At 43.9% G+C, this 19,842-nt stretch overlaps 1 protein-coding gene across 2 annotated transcripts in view; it reads left to right on the top strand.

The window, feature by feature from the left end:
• Nucleotides 1-19,842, top strand: part of ADGRL1 (adhesion G protein-coupled receptor L1) — a 618,953-nt gene that overhangs the window by 351,451 nt on the left and 247,660 nt on the right. For both annotated transcript variants that reach the window (XM_085654299.1, XM_085654300.1), the window contains exon 3: nt 3,973-4,186. In XM_085654299.1, the coding sequence (XP_085510425.1) occupies nt 3,973-4,186 (214 nt within the window). The remainder of the gene's footprint in view (nt 1-3,972; nt 4,187-19,842) is intronic.

Genomic DNA, 19,842 nt, shown 5'->3' with positions numbered 1-19,842 from the left:
ACCCCCCTTGGCATGCCCCATGGTGCAAAGTCATGCGAAACATGTTTTATCCGCTTCTGTGCGCCGGACGGCCCCCTGCCATCTGACCTCACGGTGGGCGTGTGCGAAGGACGGCCCAGGGCCGTCCGAACCAAACACGCATGGAATTTTCCCGCACAGCGGGGGAATTCCGGCCGCAGTGAAGCAGTTAAATAATTTTCCGGTTTTCCAAGACTCTATTGCATTTCAGTGAAAAACTCCGTAATTTGGTCTTGTTCTCATTGTGTTGCTAAACAGTAGTAAAGTGCCTGTGCTCACCCTTTAAACATGCTCAAATTGGCATACTCTTAATTGGTATCTTTAACTTACATATACATCCCTTGTAAATGCTATAAGTTGTAGCCAGGGCTTGGAAGTTAAATGTAGATTTAATAGTAGTAGATTGCAGCACATATAGAGCCACCCGCTACAGAGGTAGTTCAAACATGGCTTCAGGCCTATCATGTGTAGCCTGAATGTAGCAGCGTAAAATTCTGCTTTTGTCCTACCAGACATCTGCCTTTGGGTTTAACATATATCATTTGGGGTGCACTTGAAAGAGAAGGAACAGGATGCCAAGACAATTCTTGTGCATCCACTGGACAGGGACTGGAGAATCCTGCGTTTGTCCTACCATACCTCTATCTCTGGGTTTGTTGTGGGTACAGTGGCCGCCTTAAACTGGATTTTAGTGGCATAGTGTTAGATGTGGGAAGACATTAGGATTACTATAGCACACCTCCCATAAACTCCCCAGCCCTCAGAGCCCATGTTTAGTGTGGAAGAAGTCTTTCACACCTTGGAAAAGGCCATGGTGGATAGGGTTGGCCATGTAAGCTTGTAGCGGATTGGTTCGGACATGCCCAGGAGTCATTCCCACCCACTTACTAATGTGAGGCATAAATGTGGTACCACCAAACACCCACTTCAGAACATGAGGATAACAGAAGAGGGCTGGCCTGCTGTGTGTGACATGAGAGGAGCCCTGAAGGACTGAACTTGATCTCTCTTGCACCCAGGACAAAAAAGTGGATTCCATCTGCCATATGGATGACCTCTTGTTCAAGCTACAGGGATACAACAAGCTATAAGAGGCGTTTCCTGTTACTGCCCAGCTGAGCAGTGGCAATTGAACCTGGCTGGACCGTGCTCAACACCCTTTGAGTTTCTAAGGGCCTACCCTGAGGTACAGGAGGGCCTCCTGTGATGGATTGGGACTTAAAGGACTAAAGTCCGAAGGTCAAATTTTGACCAGGACGAACCTGGCCCCTATCCACCATGATCTTTGACTATCATTGGTGCTTTGTGCTTCTTGGTGCCATTCCTACTTAAAATGTTAACAATCTCAGGTTCCCCTTATTAGATTTTTGTCATTTTGGTGTAATTTTCTATATCAAATTTTACTCTATTTTTCTAATTCAGCTCAGGATTTTTATTGTTTTGCATTTTCGACTTTATTACCATTTTGAAGCTGCATACTTTACATATTGCCTAAATTAAGCTTGTCTGCTCTGTGCCAGAACTACCAGGGGACTGAGCTCAGGTTAATGACTTTAAGGGTTCCCCTGGCAAGGGCTCCGATTACTCCTTGAGGAGGGCAATTACCCACACCAAATATTAACCCAGTTTCTTAAAATGTGTGCACAAGACAGAATGCCAAAGTCACAACGAGACTGAGATGTATTACAGATCACATTTACTAGTGTTTGCGTGCTGCGCTCGCAGCAGGTGGGGCGATGCTCCTCTGCCATTTAGAAGGAGCCGCCCCTGCCTATAACTTTGGCCCTGTGGATGGATCTGCACCAAATCTGGCAATTGGCGTTGTCAACTAAATTCTGATATATCATTTTTCGTGCAGTTCTGTGCAGGGGAAAATATACATTGTTAATTGTGACTGTTTTGACCAAACCCAGTTACATGATAATAAACTAGAATTGTCATATTAAACCAGAACATCAAAGGCCAGGCACTAAGAAAATCTCACCAGCACCCCAAAATGAAATTGTTGGCTCTTAATATTCGCCTTTTTTATTACCATATATATTGTAAGAGAACACCCACTGCCAGAACATCACTCAGCTCAAACCAGTCAACTTCCGCTCACAGCGATGCTGGTCACCTGCACCTTTCACGTTCCCCCAGCTTTTCTTCCAGGTAATTAACTCGCTGGAGACTCCTGCGTCTCTGTTCTATGTTCCTTGAAGTCTAGACTTCGAGCTGGTCTATCTCCATAACTCACAGGCACAAAAAAACAAAAGGCGGAGTGGTTTATTCATGTCACCAGAGCGCCTGGCTGGCATCACTAGCTCATAAATCACAGAAGCCTATTTGTTTACGTTACACAGTATTAGCTTCGCTCGGGGTGGCACGAGCAGGATGGGCTTTCTCAAATGTTAAAATGATGCGGAAAGAAGCAAATGGAATTCTGGAGTGCACTATTTTACTTTCTGTAATCTTTATTAACACGTTTGGAGAAGGTGTTAATGAGTGTCATTAACGCCGGAGTTCTAATGGAAACTTTATTCGGTCTGTGGATGCTGTTTTTATGACCCGTTTTGTCTGCGGGCGATGTCGGTCTGGCTAATATTTGTTGCAGTTTTTAAGTAACAATGGGCTGGCGCCGAGGGTTTGTGGTGTTCATTTTTCTCGAGTGTAGCTCTAATAGAACAAAGGGGATTGAGTATACCAACTGCTCTGTGTTGTGGGTCATTTTTCTCATACATATGGAAAATAATTCATGGGTATGACGTCATTCTTATGAATTGTGCGTTTGAAAACCACTTCAGTTTGTGCAGCAACAAGAGCTAAACCCTAGTGACATCCAGCGCCACCTACTGTTGTGTTACTGTGACACCTAGGCGCTCTGCATTCCAGGATTTGTGTTCAATGCAAGCCGCGCAACCCCCAATGTGGCATTTTGCAATGAGTCATTCCGCTGTAAGAGTCTTGAGGGAGGTAATTGACCAGAATAAAAGTTTGAGGAAGTGTGCATGAAACCCATCATTGCTGCGAACAAAACTTGGCAGATTTGACTGACGTCTTCACAGCTGGGAGTCTTCAAGCGACGAAGACGATGAAAAGGCGCATAAGACATGGGTGAGGAGATGGCGTCTGCAAATACCTGCAGCCCACCCGCGCAAAGGACGCCCAACATTGAGGGCGGATTCACGACCTCAGGACCAGGGGCCCGTGAGGGCCTCTGTTTTGGGAGGGGGTGAGCTAGCATCCCTTTCCAGGCTCTTGGAAGCCATTACACACACTGATAGAAAATGGCCCTGGGCCAAGGAGAGCTGTGATTGGTCAAGAACGGAGCCCCAACACTCGAAGCACAGGCCTGCAGATCCATGCACGCGTGGTCGCATACAGCGGTCTGGGTGCACACTTTTATGTTTATGTGCATCTCTCCGTACATGCTATGGAAGGGTGTGTCATCTTAAGTGCTGCTGGTCCCACTCAGCACCTGGCATGATTCCCACATTGCACCACAGCAACACATGTTCTGCCATGCTAAGAACATGGTGCAAGTTCTTAGCATGCCACCGTGTGGGCATGTTGGGACCCTGTATTATTAATGGTGAGATTTGCACGGATGTTCACCCATAACTGAAAGAGTAATACTGGCAGTGACGATGGGTGGCATGCGTGGTGGCATAGTTTACGCTCCTCATTCTTCTGCCGAAACTGTCCCTGTTCACTGCAGCTCTCACCGTCCCTGCCCATCGCCTTCATGGCCTTGAGTTGGATGCATTGGGATAGTTGTGTATTTAGACAGGATTCCATTTCATTAGGACAATGAAGGGCGATAGAGCACTGATTTATATGTGTGGCAATTAAATTCTGCCCTATGGTTGTACTGTACTGTTGCTCTGAATGTAAATAATTTCCCATCTAGTTCAGAAATGAGCACCGTCTCTCTCAATGCTTGAGTTTAATGTGCACTTCTGTCCCTTGCAGGTCTGAGCCGGGCTGCCCTCCCGTTTGGGCTCATGCGGCGGGAGTTGGCCTGCGAGGGCTACCCGATTGAGCTCCGCTGCCCGGGCAGCGACGTCATCATGGTGGAGCATGCCAACTACGGACGGACAGATGACAAGATCTGTGATGCCGACCCCTTCCAGATGGAGAATGTCCAGTGTTACCAGCCGGATGCATTCAAGATCATGTCGCAAAGGTAAGGGGTTGCTTCCTTCATGCCGATGCCAGCTTTGTACTGGTGCCACATTGTAGGTGATGCCACCTTCCCACTGCTGGCACCTTGACAGTGGTGTCACTGTCTGAATTGTGTTACCTTTCTACAGGTGTTATCTTGCCCCTGGTACCACTTCCCAGTGTTGCCAAGCTCCCATTGATGGCTGTCAGACACAGTTCAGGTATCATAAACATCTGGGGGCTACCAGGACCCATCTGTCGTGGTTGATGTCATCGGCCACTGGTGTTCTGTGGCCCTTCATACTACGGCTCTGCAAACTGAGCCAAGGACTCCCCTTTCTGCACTTGACTCTCAGGGTAGTGAAGGCGAGCAGTGAAAGATTCTTCAGGGAGAGAGCATGGGGGCAGAGACTCAGAACTTAACAATCATCGACCAGAAACATTAATGTCCTGTGCAGCCCTGTCCAGCCCAGTGCTTGTTTTAGTTAAGAAAAAAGAAGTACTTTAATAGCACAGCAGAATAAAATACTAGGCACAGAAATGGGGTGTCAACTTCAGGTTTTGACTACATTTTAACAATTTCTATAGTTTCCACATAGCCATATTTTCCCATCACACTTGCCACAGTTCCTACCCGCTACAGTCTTTTCACAGTGGATGCAGGTCCCACCCAACTACTAAACATACAGAAGTTAATCAGATGCAGGTCCCACCCAACGACTAAACATACAGAAGTTAATCAGATGCAGGTCCCACCCAACAACTAAACATACAGAAGTTAATCAGATGCAGGTCCCACCCAACGACTAAACATACAGAAGTTAATCAGATGCAGGTCCCACCCAACGACTAAACATACAGAAGTTAATCAGATGCAGGTCCCACCCAACGACTAAACGTACAGAAGTTAATCAGATGCAGGTCCCACCCAACCACTAAACATACAGAAGTTAATCAGATGCAGGTCCAACCCAACTACTAAACGTACTGAAGTTAATCAGATGCAGGTCCCACCCAACGACTAAACATACAAAAGTTAATCAGCACAATTGCAAGTTCACTAATTGGCATAATCAAGCATTGCTAGATGCTGGAACCCGTAGATCAGTTCAGTTTGTATCCTGCAAAAGTGCTAGTTCTGGCAACGGTTACTCCTCTGAATATGCAACTCTAGCCCCTCAGCATAAGATGCAGTCTCTCTGTGTCTTAACACCGCTCGTGCACCTGTCTGCATGAACGTAGCTCAGTGCTGCAGTTTTTGCAGTGCACCCGCCTATGTCATATTGATGGCATCTCTCTCACAGAGAGGCTAGAGGAGGTGACCCCATCTCTCAGATCTTGTCACTGAAGTATCAGCATGGCAGGCCTTTGCAGCGGTCACCCATGTTCAGCCCTTGCGAAGTCCAGGCGGCTGGGGGTCCTGTGCACGGCTCATCGGAGCAGCAGCATTACCGGTTCCTCAGGTAGCTGCAGTAATGCCACACAGCACACTGTCACTCCGTGTTGAGTTGTCACTGCACGTAGATCGCCATATGTACAAAGTAGATAGGCCGGGTGACTCACAGCTCCGGTCCGGGTCAGTCACACTCCTATGCATGAGGTGTCTCTTCTGGGCGCTCCACATGGCTGTGCTTCACCTCCTGGACAGTCTTTTTTCCTGCAGGGCCAGGCACTCTCAGTCACCATCTGAGGAGACAGGGAGACTTCTCGGTTCTAGATAGGCCTCAACTCTTCAGGAAGTCTGCTGATTCCAGGTTGTGTCCCCTCATTTTTGAGAGACTGGCTGTCAGACTTACACAAGCCCTGGATCACAGCAGCTCTTTGAGTAATCTGCGGAGCACCCCCATACTTGGTTAAGAAGAATTCGGAGCTGGAACAGAGTGTGGTGGTTTCGGACTCTCTTTTACACCAGTTGTCTATACAGGAGGTGGTAAGCCGCTGTCCAAAGTCTAGGAACATGTATAGGGCGTTTCATTTTCAGAATTAATTTTCTAACTGTAGTGCAGACACAGCCATTTTGCAAAGGGATGGTCGTTACAGCAGACAGTGACGACGCTGGCTCCAAGCAGCAGTTTCCCAAATCATCATGAGCACAAGGTAGTGTGGGAAAGCTGCACCTGGCAATCATAAGCCTCTCCCTCACTGAAATAGCAATCAGGGAAAATCAAATGCCTAGAAACCTAGCTTTAACAACCGAAACCGCTGACTCACCTCCATACCCCCCTCATCCGCCAATTGATGGTGCTCAGGGAGGCCTAATCAGCAATAATCCATCAAAAGGACCTCATAGAATTCCTCAGGGCAGCTCTCTCATGTCAGTGTCGGGGGCCCCTCTCTTAAGCTCCAGGGATGCCGGCACCTCACTCCACCTGAACCAGGAAAAAGATCCATTCGACTTACAAAAGATTGGTATTCTGCATCGCCGATTCAGATCAATGACCCAAGTCATGGGCAGTGGTCCCATGCCATCATAGAGGGCACCCTCTGTGTGGCCCTCCAAGTCATAGAACAGGTTCTGGACCTTGGAATTATCACGGACAGCAGCTCAGAGCAGATCCATCGGCCAGGCAACAAGAAGCCAGGATGCTGGTTCCCTATAGAGTCTGATCATTCACGGTAGAGGTACCCATTGACCATGCGGAGGACATTCCCATTACAACAGTGGCACTGTCTGGCTCGTGCTGCTTGCCTAATTGTTCTGTCTTGCCACTGGTGTTCTACTCACCAGCGGTGGCACTTCTTGGACTGTGCCACCTTGAAACTCATGACAACTTGTTAACCTCTTCAGCGCTGCGCGGATTCCCGCGCGGTGCTGAAAGTTCTGAGCGCGGGCGGGGCCATGACGGAACGGTTCCGTCATAAGCACAGCCCAACCGACGTGCATGACGGAACCGTTCCGTCATCGGTGTCGAAGAGGTTAATGGTATTGATTATTGATTAACATGAACAATACTTCTTACACCCAACCCGGACTAAGGCAACTTGGATATACCGCGCACAGATGCCATGTGTCCATTCAGTCGCAGGCACCTGTATGTGTTAGTTTCATCCATATAGTTATTTCCTATGAAAGATGCACCGTATCCCATCCTGCAAACAAATGTGCATTTACCGCTGCACTGCTTATTAGCCATGGTGTCAGTGGGAAATACTGAATTGAATATGTGATCTATGATGTCAGGGAGAGATTATTGCATAGGTTGTGCTGTGTGATATGAGCAAGAGAATGATGTATTGAATGCTGCACTCTTTATGCTGAACGACGTCAGTGACAGAATGCTTTATTGTTCATATCAGTAAAAGAAAGCCCCTTTGTTTAAATCCTCGATGCCTTTATGTATATGCTGCCCGGTCTGTGATCTGTCATGCTATTGCATGACTGCTTCCTTGCTTATGATCTCTGATGTCAGCGAGAGAACGCTTCATCGTTCTCATTCTACGATGTCAATTTTCGATGCAATATAACTTTATTCGGAGACGATTTAGCATCCGTAAAAGAGTCGTACAATGCAAACAACATACACTCTCTGAAGTCGTTAGGGGAACAGTGAATAGTTGACGATCTCAAATGTCACGCAGCGATTGCTGCACTGCTTGACCTATGTCATCAGTGAGAGAATGCTCCATTGTTTGTGATCTATGGAATCAGTGAGATAATGCTGCATTGTTTCAGCTGTAACATCAGTGAGAGAATGCTGCATTGTTTGTGATCTATGGAATCAGTGAGATAATGCTGCATTGTTTGTGATCTATGGATTCAGTGAGAAAATGCTGCATTGTTTCAGCTGTGACATCAGTGAGAGAATGCAGCATTGTTTGTGATCTATGGAATCAGTGAGATAATGCTGCATTGTTTCAGCTGTGACATCAGTGAGAGAATGCTGCATTGTTTGTGATCTATGGAATCAGTGAGATAATGCTGCATAGTTTGAGATCTATGACATCAGTGAGAGACTGCAGCATTGTTTGTGATCTATGGAATCAGTGAGATAATGCTGCATTGTTTGTGATCTATGGAATCAGTGAGATAATGCTGCATTGTTTCAGCTGTGACATCAGTGGGAGAATGCTGCATAGTTTGAGATCTATGACATCAGTGAGAGAATGCTGCATTGTTTCAGCTGTGGCATCAGTGGGAGAATGCTGCATAGTTTGAGATCTATGACATCAGTGGGAGAATGCTGCATAGTTTGAGATCTATGACATCAGTGAGAGAATGCTGCATAGTTTGAGATCTATGACATCAGTGAGAGAATACTGCATTGTTTCAGCTGTGACATCAGTGAGAGAATACTGCATAGTTTGAGATCTATGACATCAGTGAGAGAATGCTGCATAGTTTGAGATCTATGACATCAGTGAGAGAATGCTGCATAGTTTGAGATCTATGACATCAGTGAGAGAATGCTGCATAGTTTGAGATCTATGACATCAGTGAGAGAATACTGCATTGTTTCAGCTGTGACATCAGTGAGAGAATGCTGCATAGTTTGAGATCTATGACATCAGTGAGAGAATACTGCATAGTTTGAGATCTTTGACACCAATGAGGGAATGCTGCCTAGTTTGAGATCTTTGGCATCAGTGAGAGAATGCTGCAAAGTTTGAGATCTATAGTATAAGGAGAGAATGCTGCATTGTTTCAGCTGTGACATCAGTGGGAGAATGCTGCATAGTTTGAGATCTATGACACCAGTGAGAGAATGCTGCATTGTTTCAGCTGTGACATCAGTGAGAGAATACTGCATTTTTTGTGATCTGAGACACCAGTGAGAGAATGCTGCATAGTTTGAGATATGTGACACCAGTGAGAGAATGCTGCATAGTTTGAGAACTTTGACATCAATGAGAGAATGCTGCATAGTTTGAGATCTATAGTATAAGGAGAGAATGCTGCATTGTTTCAGCTGTGACATCAGTGGGAGAATGCTGCATAGTTTGAGATCTATGACATCAGTGAGAGAATGCTGCATTGTTTCAGCTGTGACATCAGTGAGAGAATGCTGCATAGTTTGAGACCTATGACATCAGTGAGAGAATGCTGCATAGTTTGAGATCTATGACATCAGTGAGAGAATGCTGCATAGTTTGAGATATATGACACCAGTGAGAGAATACTGCATAGTTTGAGATCTTTGACACCAGTGAGGGAATGCTGCATAGTTTGAGATCGTTGGCATCAGTGAGAGAATGCTGCAAAGTTTGAGATCTATAGTATAAGGAGAGAATGCTGCTCGATTCTCTCACTCAACAATGCCGGGGAGCTCTGAAAGCGGTTTCCCACCCTAGCCGTCCCTGCTGCTCACAACCCTCCACCCATATCCACCTCTTTCCTCCTGCATGCTCCCTCAGCAATATCGCTCGGACCACCCCTCCCCTTGTTATGCCCCTTCCCTTGCAACTTTCCCAGTTGTTTCTATCATTTCATCCCCACTGTTGTCATCAGAGGTTTTCCGTACTACACCCACTATTATGGGGCACCTGGAATTCTTGCACCTCAACTCTTGCACGGTACAACTTTCCACAGATGCAATCCCTACATCCAACCACTCAAACTACATTACTGCATGACCCGGAATGTATGCCTCTATGACTTAACCTGCTCTTATTTGAACTGCTTACCATTTCCGTGCGTCCTTCCCTCATCTTTTGTTGCTAAAATATGCCTGTTTGTAATTTTTACACTTCCCACAAAGTATTAAAACCAAACAGAACATTGCATTGTTTGTGATCTACACCATCAGTGAGAGAATGCAGCATTGTTTGTGATCTATGGAATCAGTGAGCGAATGAAGCATTGTTTACGATCTATGACGTCAGTGAGAGAATGGAGCATCGTTTGTGATCTGTGGAATCAGTGAAAGAATGCAGTCTTGCTGAATCTATGATATCAGTGAGAGAATGCAGCATTTTTTCAGCTGTGACATCAGTGAGAGAATGCTGCATTGTGTGTGATCTATGGAATCAGTGAAATAATGCTGCATTGTTTCAGCTGGGACATCAGTAAGAGAATGCTGCATTCTTTGACCGATGAAATCAGTAAGAGAATGCTTCGTTCTTTGACCTATGAAATCAGCAAGATAATGCTGCATTGTTTTATTCATGACATCAGTGAGAGAATGCTGCATTGTTCGACCTATGACATCTTCTAGAGAATGCCGTATTGTTTGACCTATGACATAAGAAAGAGAATGCTGCCTTGTTTGTGATCTATGGAATCAGTGAGAGAATGCTGCATTGTTCGACCTATGACATCTTCTAGAGAATGCCGTATTGTTTGACCTATGACATAAGAAAGAGAATGCTGCCTTGTTTGTGATCTATGGAATCAGTGAGCGAATGCTGCATTGTTTGAGTTAGGACATCAGTGAGACAATGCTGCATTGTTTGTGATCTATGACATCAGTGAGAGAATGCAGTATTGTTTGATCTATGGAATCAGTGAGATAATGCAGCATTGTTTGTGATCTATCCAACCAGTGAGAGAATGCAGTATTCTTTGTGATATATGGAATCAGTGAGAGAATGCTGCATTGTTTGTGATCTATGAAATCAGTGAGATAATGCAGCATTGTTTGTGATCTATGGAATCAGTGGGAGAATGCAGCATTCTTTGTGATATATGGAATTAGTGAGAGAATGCTGCATTGTTTGATATCTATGACATCAGTGAGAGAATGCAGCATTGTTTGTGATCTATGGAATCAGTGAGTGAATAAAGCATTGTTTATGATCCATGACTTCAGTGAGAGAATGGAGCATTGTTTGTGATCTATGGAATCAGTGAAAGAATGCAGCATTGTTTTATCTATGTCATTAGTGAGAGAATGCTGCATTGTTTGTGATCTATGGAATCAGTGAGCAAATGAAGCATTGTTTATGATATATGACTTTATGTATAGTGTGAAAGAGAGAATGGAGCATTGTTTGTGATCTACGGAATCAGTGAAAGAATGCAGCATTGTTTTATCTATGATTCCGGTGAGAGAATGCTGTATTGTTTGTGATCTATGGAATCAGTGAGAGAGTGCAGCATTGTTTGTGATCCATGACACCAGTGAGAGAATGCTGCATTGTTTGTAATCTATGGAATCAGTGAGAGAATGCAGCATTTTTGATCTATGGAATCAGCGAGAGAATGCTGCATTGTTTGTGATCTATGGAATCAGTGAGAGAATGCAGTATTGTTTGTGATCTATGGAATCAGTGAGAGAATGCAGCATTTTTTTGATCTATGGAATCAGCTAGAGAATGCTGCATTGTTTGTGATCTATGGAATCAGTGAGAGAATGCTGCATTGTTTGTGATCCACGCCATCACCGAGAGAATGCAGCATTGTCTGATGTATGGCATCAGTGAGCGAATGCTACATCGTTTGTGATCAATGGAATCAGTGAGAGAATCCTGCATTGTTTGTGATCTATGGAATCAGTGAGCGAATGCAGCATTGTTTGTGATCTATGGAATCAGTGAGAGAATGCAATATTGTTTGTGATGTATGGAATCAGTGAGAGAATGCAGTATTGTTTGATCTATGGAATCAGTGAGATAATGCAGCATTGTTTGTGATTTATGGAATCAATGAGAGAATGCTGCATTGTTTGTGATCTATGGAATCAGTGAGAGAATGCAGCATTGTTTGTGATCTATGGAATCAGTGAGAGAATGCAACATTATTTGTGATCTATGGAATCAGTGAGAGAATGCTGCAATGTTTGTGATTTATGACATCAGTGAGAGAATGCTCCATTGTTTGTGATCAATGGAATCAGTGAGAGAATGCAGCATTGTTTGTGATCAATGGAATCAGTGAGAGATTGCTGCATTGTTTGTGATCTATAGAATCAGTGAGAGAATGCTGCTTTGTTTGTGATCTATGGAATCAGTGAGAGAATGCAGAATTGTTTGACCTATGACATCACTGAGAGAATTCTGCATTGTTTGTGATGTATGGAATCAGTGAGAGAATTCAGCATTTTTTGTGATCTATGGAATTCGTAGGAGAATGCTGCATTGTTTGTGATCTACACCATCACTGAGAGAATGCAGCATTGTCTGATCTATGACATCAGTGAGAGAATGCTGCATTGTTTGTTATCTATGGAATCAGTGAGAGAATCCTGCATTGTTTGTGATCTAAGGAATCAGTGAGAGAATGCTGCATTGTTTGTGATCCACGCCATCACCGAGAGAATGCAGCATTGTCTGATGTATGGCATCAGTGAGCGAATGCTACATCGTTTGTGATCTATGGAATCCGTGAGAGAATCCTGCATTGTTTGTGATCTATGGAATCAGTGAGAGAATCCTGCATTGTTTGTGATCTATGGAATCAGCGAGAGAATGCAGCTTTGCTAACAGTTTGCTTTCTTATGGTTAGACTGTTGCAGTTTTCCATGTCTTTCAGAATTCTACGTGTTTACAGCGTGACATAGTCAGTGACACTTGCATTGTTTACTTCTGCTATAAAAGACAGAGCCTGGTGTATTGTTTGTTCTACCGTAATTGACACAACGTTAAGGTTGGTGGTGTTGCTGCAGGAATACTCTCATTTGGCAATAATCTGTCATGTCTTAGACAGGGGCTGCGTCGTTTACTGTCTGATGACACAAGTGAGGGTTCTGCATTTCACTGCACATCATATGTTGGAGAAAATGGTGCATTGTCTATTGACGATGAATTAATAGAAGGTGTTCTCATTGGTTTACTGCCCATGAAGTCATTAGAAGGAATACATCATTGTTTACAGTGTGTGGTCAAAGCGAGGTTGTTACATTATGTACTGTCTCTGACGTCCTGCATTGTCTACGTTTTATTGCGTCATTAAACTGCGCTTAGTTTACGATCTAGAAAGTCACGTAGAGAATGCTAGATTGTTGGACCTATGACATCAGTGAGAGCCAGGCAGGGAATTCCGCATTCTTTACGGATGAGGTCATAGATTTCTCTCTTGTTTTCGAGCTATGATGTCACAAAGGGAATACTTCATTGTTTACAGCCTTCGATCTCATAGAGAGAATCGTGCATAATTTGTTTTTGAAGTCAGGGAGGAAATTAAGTATTAGTTACCTACGATGTAATAAATAGAATTCTACATAGTTTACGGCCAATGAAGTCATGAGGTGAATGCATAATTGTTCACAGTTTTCCTTATAACATGAATGCTGCATTTTTATTGGCTGGGGTGAAATGTTTGCTGGCAGTGAAGTAACGGAAATAATTCTGTACTGTTTACTGTCCATGACATAGGCTATTTTATTATGTGAAGTTATAAAATACAGTTTTGACGAAGCTACTTTGTATAGTGTGAAAGTTCACGTTGTCGCTTGCTGCATAAGTGTGCCAAACCCGGACCCTTTTGGAGACAAGATAATTGGAACAACATCTTTTTCCCAAGCTCTTTTCCTCACAGCTACCCAGGTCCAAAGGCTGTGTTTTGTACTTGCTGTAGAGTACCGTGCCTTTCTCTTAGTCCCAAAATTAATGTTTTTGTAAGAGGGGTTGTGATCTTGACTTTTATCTACTTGGTGATGACTCCCATCGTGGGCCGGACGACGCAATCACGTTGAACATCAAGTCAGAGAGAAAGAGGACTGAAGTTTGGGTACAGAGGTGGGAGATGGAGAGATGGAGCGTAGGGTTTAGATTGGGGGGGGGAGAAATGAATGTGAGGATGGTAGTGATTGGCTGGGTCCTTCATTTCAACACAAGTGCATCACTGGCATGGTTGTATGAGTGGCCACATACTGGAGTTGTACATCATATTTTATCTCAAAGACGGTGAGCAAGAGGTTCCACCACTAGGACCAGTAGAGACCAGCAGACACTGGCTGAGCCTACATTTCCAGCTGCAGACACTGGTTTCTGAGCTCTTTCTTACGGTGCCTCAAGATAAAAAACACTTTAAAAATCAACCACAATTGAACACCTTGCACCTTGCTGGACTGTTCCCATGAGGCACAGGGTCAGACTGATTTGCATATGGCCATGTCTGAACTGGGGTGGCAGAGTGGGCTAAAGAACAGTGATGGATCAAACCCAGATCTGTTGACTGGGTGTGAGTGTTTGATTGGTTCTGATGCTCCGTCCATCACCACCCCCTTTTATACCGCTTTGTTCGCCATAAGTTGGCAGGGTATGCTCAGACGTGAGTCCCTTGCTCACTTTGCCACTGGATTCAAGCAAGCCTGGCTGAAGACGGCTGAAATGCCAGAAACCGGTCCTAGGAAGCTTGTTTCTGGTCCAGGGAAGGCATGGCTTGGCAGTTCGGGCTGGACTGTTCCCATGAGGCACAGGGTCAGACTGATTTGCATATGGCCATGTCTGAACTGGGGTGGCAGAGTGGGCTAAAGAACAGTGATGGATCAAACCCAGATCTGTTGACTGGGTGTGAGTGTTTGATTGGTTCTGATGCTCCGTCCATCACCACCCCCTTTTATACCACCTTGCACTTTTACTCATAAATTCATCATTTATTGAAACGTCCCCTCCTCAGAGGAAAGCTAAACACAGTCCCTGGTTAGTGCGAGGGATTATTTTTAGGCCTGGCTTAGAGACGGCTATAATTGTTTTGGCCAGCAGCAAATGTCTATTTAAAAAAAGTCATAATACATTTATAAAATATAATAATACACAGAAGTGCCAGCACTCTTCACTCATTGATGCGTTAAACTTTTATTCACATTTTGCTTCCGCCCGCCAGCACCATACAGCATGGGTATGTTTGTCCGCCCACTTCAGCCATTGTCTCACTTGCACTGCGAATGACGGCATTTTTCCTGTTCACATGTGCACCACTGCCTAAAAAAGGACTCTGCAGTGCGAAACGAGTCGGCCAATGCTCTTTTCTTTCCATTCTTTTTCCGTTTTTATTTTTTAAATCGTCTTTGTTTCTTTAAACAATGTCTTTAGATTGCAGTAATTCAAACCCACAACTTCCTCTTCCCCGATAGTAATCATTTTTTCCTCTGATGTGCACTGAAACTTTAAAGGGTTTCTATATTTGTTGTAAGTGCACCTGTTTTCTAGGGAGCATCAGTGCTGTGCTATTAAAATTATATGCCATTGTTATTTTTTTACATTTTCTATTTTTTGTATTGCATGCATGGGCATCATATTTAAGCCGCAGCATGGTTTTGTTTTCATTTTATTTTTCTGACACATGCCTGGCCTGACACTGTGTCTCTTTCAGTGCTTGCAGATATTGTGACCGTCAATGAAACCCAATTGGGTGACTCCTCTAGCCCAGATGTTCCAAATCTGCTGATGAGGGGTGTTATCCTGAAACTGGCCCCAGGAAGCTTGTGTACGGTCCAGGGAAGACCCGGCTTGGCAGTTCGAGCTGCACTGTTCCTGTGAGGACCAGGGTCAAGACTGATTTCCATATGGCTGGGTCTGAGCTAGGGTGGCAAAGTGAGCGAACAAACAATGATGGATTCAACCCAGATCTGTGACTGGGGGTGAGTGGCTGAAAATTTTCGGCGCTCCATCCATCATCTCCTTGTGTTTTTTCCCCCCAAATCTGCTTAATACCTATCTACTTCTATGCTATAACCGAACGGTTGGTGATCTTGGATGCTGGCACATACTTTTTATTTTTTATAATAAATAGCTGTATTGTTTAGATTTGAGCTAATATGTTTCTCTATTTAAAAACATGATATGCTAATTCTACTTAACTCTCACTTTAATCAGCACACTGTCGTTTATTTACAGACCACCCCCAAACAACTAATGTTTTTGTAACGGAAAGGGCCCTTTATTCTGCACATTAGACAATAGCATGGTGAACATACAGGCTTACCAAAGGTGGAGCTGGAAACCCGTACTCTTAAACAAACAAACATCTTCTCTCCAATTCTCAAAGGTTGTTTCAAAGATTGGATTGAGTCCTGCCCCAAAAAATTATAAAGAACCTGCCACTATTCGTCACATTTCCATTCTGATTGCAGATTTAATTAAAGGTCAGAATTTGAGCTTCTTATTCTTATTAAAGTAACACATTCTCTAAAAATCCAGGAAAATTTATCTAATTTTTCCATTGGTTTCAATCTACTTTGAGCCCCATTCGGCATCACTAACTCAATTTCACTAGTGAAGCAGAAGTTAAATTGCCCTTTCTTTTGAACAGTAATTCACAAATAATCTAAAGTTATAAAAAAAGAAATCCCAACACACCACAGAGAAAAATACCTTAAAATTTCTGTCAACCAATGTTCAAGCTGGTGTTTAACGCTTCTTGCACAACATAAACGCGCGGCTGCTTCATGAGTTACTAAACGTTGTCAAAAACACGTTTTTTCGTGCATCATTTCTTCAAAAGGGATTTGTTTTAAAATCATGGACACCATCCAGTCTGCCATAACATCTGCCCCATTCCTTCATTCCTTCCCCCCAAAGTCCCTAATAATAGTCTGAGGCAATCTCTAATATTGTTCCTGGAACTTGAATTACTGGAATCGAAAAATGTAAAATGATTTCCAAGAAAGCAAAGCTGCTGCACTGAACATCATGAAATAAAATGTTATTGTAGCATTATTCAGCCTAGCTTTCAGTACCTATGTCCATCACACAACATTGTCTCTATCACCAACTCCCGCTCTCCCATTGGCCCCAATTACCATTGAGGGCTCCGGCAAATTTCAATTCAGCATGACAGATCCCAACTGTAGGAAAGTGGATTATTATTTTAGGCGCACAAGTGTCCGCCTCACAGGGTAATGCCACTACGTGCTAGATGTCACACAAATTAAATTAAATGTACCTGTGCTCAATCCCTGGTAATGTGACACAAAGCAGTCAGGCTTAAATCAAAGGTAACGTGTAAAGTAATTTAGCAGTAGATACATAGTATAAAAAGTCACACAAAACGCAATGAAACCCCACAACCAATTTTAAAATGAAGAGACAAAGAATGTGAGTAAAATAAAATCAAAACTACAAAAATACAAAAAGAGGAACTTGAGATATGAATTCTTAAAGAATAAAGGGCCAGATGTACATAGAGGAAGGTTTGTAATTGCAAAATTGCAAATCATAGCGATTCCCTATTTGGTATCCGCAAACACCCATGTTCGAAAGTGTGCTTTACACATTCAACGATTCCCAGTGGGTCGCAAATAGACATACCTCATTAATATTCATGAGGTAGGTCTTGCTTTGGAACACACTAGGAATCGCAAAACTCACTGGTATGGTGGACTGCTGAGGTCACCAGACCACCATGTCTGTGATTGCTTTTCAATAAAGCAATGTTTTTTGTTTTTAAAAGCAGTTCTTTTTCCTTAAAGGAAAACGGGATACATTTCAAAAAGAAAAATGAAAAGTTTTCTTTTCATTTCTTAAGAGTAGGCATTGATCCTTGGAACCAATGCCTACTCTGAAAAAAATGTTTTTTCAAACATTCACTAAGGGGAAGGGGTCTGTTGGGACCCCTTGCCATTTATGAATGGGATTCAACCTACTTGAATTAGGTGGTGAAATGCAAATGTTTTGCGACTACATGTTGGTCACAAAACATTCACACATACAACTGCAATTCGGTATTAGGAAGAGACTTCCCAAACACGCCCCTTCTACGCTCCTAATACCTAATCGCAAACCCAAATTTGCAATTTTGTAATAGGTTACTGAATTGCAAATTGAGCCTTTGTGCATTAAAAAATGTTTTTTTGCTCTCGCAAACGAAGATGAAAATCAATCTGAAGCTGTGGAAGTGCCAGTTGCAGCAGCGGCCCGTGGTAGGGGTGCTGCTGGGCGCTGAGGTGGGGCAGGGGAGGGGCAGGGTAGGGATAGTAAACTGCGGAATACGGCCGCACAGACGTAAGTACACAAATAAATAAAACAAATTTATTTGCGCGCACTGCATCGCATCTGTCGATGCAGCGCGCGCAACTAAATTTGTTTTATTTATTCGTTTGTGTACTTACCTCTGTGTGGCCGTATTCCACAGTTTACTACCCCACACCCTGCCTCTACCCCGCCCCACGTCAGCGCCCGGCAGCACTCCCACCACGGGCCGCTACGGACCAGTTGAATACTTTTGTCCATGGGTCCTCCTGAATCTCTGTAAGAAAAGTTTTCCAAATTTTTCAAACTTTTATCTCATGCCCAAACAGCCATAGAAGTACACTTTTAAGGCCCCCAGGACATCAGGTGAGGGCACCTAGAGACTCTCAGGGTGTCTGTAAGAGTCCAACTACAAAGTCCAGTTGCCACTGTGTACTTCAGAAAAAGGCATCTTGCAGCTTTTTGTGTCCATGTAGGAGGACATCCAAATGACCCTTGGACTCCACATCTTTGTCCTGGCTGCAAGAGGGTGCAGGCATGGTCCATCAGGTCACAGACAGCAGGTCCATTCCTCTTCTGATCTTCCACAGGTCTAGAACGTCTTCTGAGCAGAGTTCCTGGGGAATGCCAGATTTGTGCCTGGCACCAGCTAGTAGGTGGGGGGGGAGAGTACTCCTAACCAATGGGGTAATCCTGGGTATTCCTAACCAATGAGGTATATTCTCCTGGGGGCAAGCCTAACCACTTTTTCAGTAGTTCTTGGTTGCCTTACTACAAACAATCCCTCAGTGTCACTCATTCCCAAAATTAAAGATGGGGAAACCCTTCTACACTTCTGTGGAGCCTGTGTGCTCCTCCAGAGGGGTGATAGGGTAATGAGCAGTCCCCTACCCTGTGGCCACTCACAACTGGTTCTAAGGGTAGCTTTCCTCCCACTGGGTTTGATGCCAGCCTATGAGGACAAAGCGTGGGGTTTTCTAAGTGTCACCTGACATTTGCTTGTGAGAGGGCACGCCATTTAGAAGTTAATTATGGTCCTAGGCCCATCCCAACTGGTCCTCCTGCCAGGGCAAGAAAGCACATCCCCAGCCCTAGCCGTGGTCTCTTCTCTCACAGCCGTTTTCACACCTAATTCAGGCCAAGTGCATGCTGGGAAGTGCCCGCAGCCCTAATGCAAATAGGCCTCCAGCAGCTTTAGTCAGGGTAAATGTAACTTTTTTAAAGTTATATTTTCAATATATTGAACAACAATCTGATTTCACCATTTGATGGGATTTTTATTAAATATAGAAATAACTATTTGAATGGAGTCTGTAGCTGGTACAGGTGAACATTACAGATCAAAGTGTACAATGTATATGTTGACTTTTCCTGTGTGCCAGCTACAACCTGACCAGTGACCATGTCATTTTGGGTCTCGTCTCTGGGGGAACATGCCATTTTACTCATATTCCATTCTAAAATATTATGCAACTTACTGACTTATTTAATATTCAAACTAAGGTTTTCCTTCCTGCCAAGTGGGTGATTTTGACAAGTCTGAGCAGCTGGGTTTAAGCTTTTGTGGTCAGCCTACACAGGGTAGGCCTGAATCAAGGTTTCACTTCACTGCAATGGATGGCACACTAGGTGCTGTGGTCCACAAATGGCATAAACTCTCACTGCCATAGGTGTACTTCTGTGCCATGCACTACAGATTTATAAAAAAGTTAAATGTGCCAATCATGTTTTAAACCAACGTTGGCATGTTTTAGGTGTCAGATCACATACATTGGTATTGCATTGCATGTGCTAGATTTCATGATTACCTGCAGGTGAGTCCCAAAAAATTGAAAAACTGGGGTGAACCACCCAAAAAGGGGTAATTCTGCAAAACTAACTAACTCGCAA

This window comes from Triturus cristatus, chromosome 4_1, assembly GCF_964204655.1.
Source record: "Triturus cristatus chromosome 4_1, aTriCri1.1, whole genome shotgun sequence".
Classification (NCBI taxonomy): Eukaryota; Metazoa; Chordata; class Amphibia; order Caudata; family Salamandridae; genus Triturus; species Triturus cristatus.
Note: the sequence above shows the minus strand (reverse complement) of the source record. Positions and strands in the feature narration are given on the sequence as shown.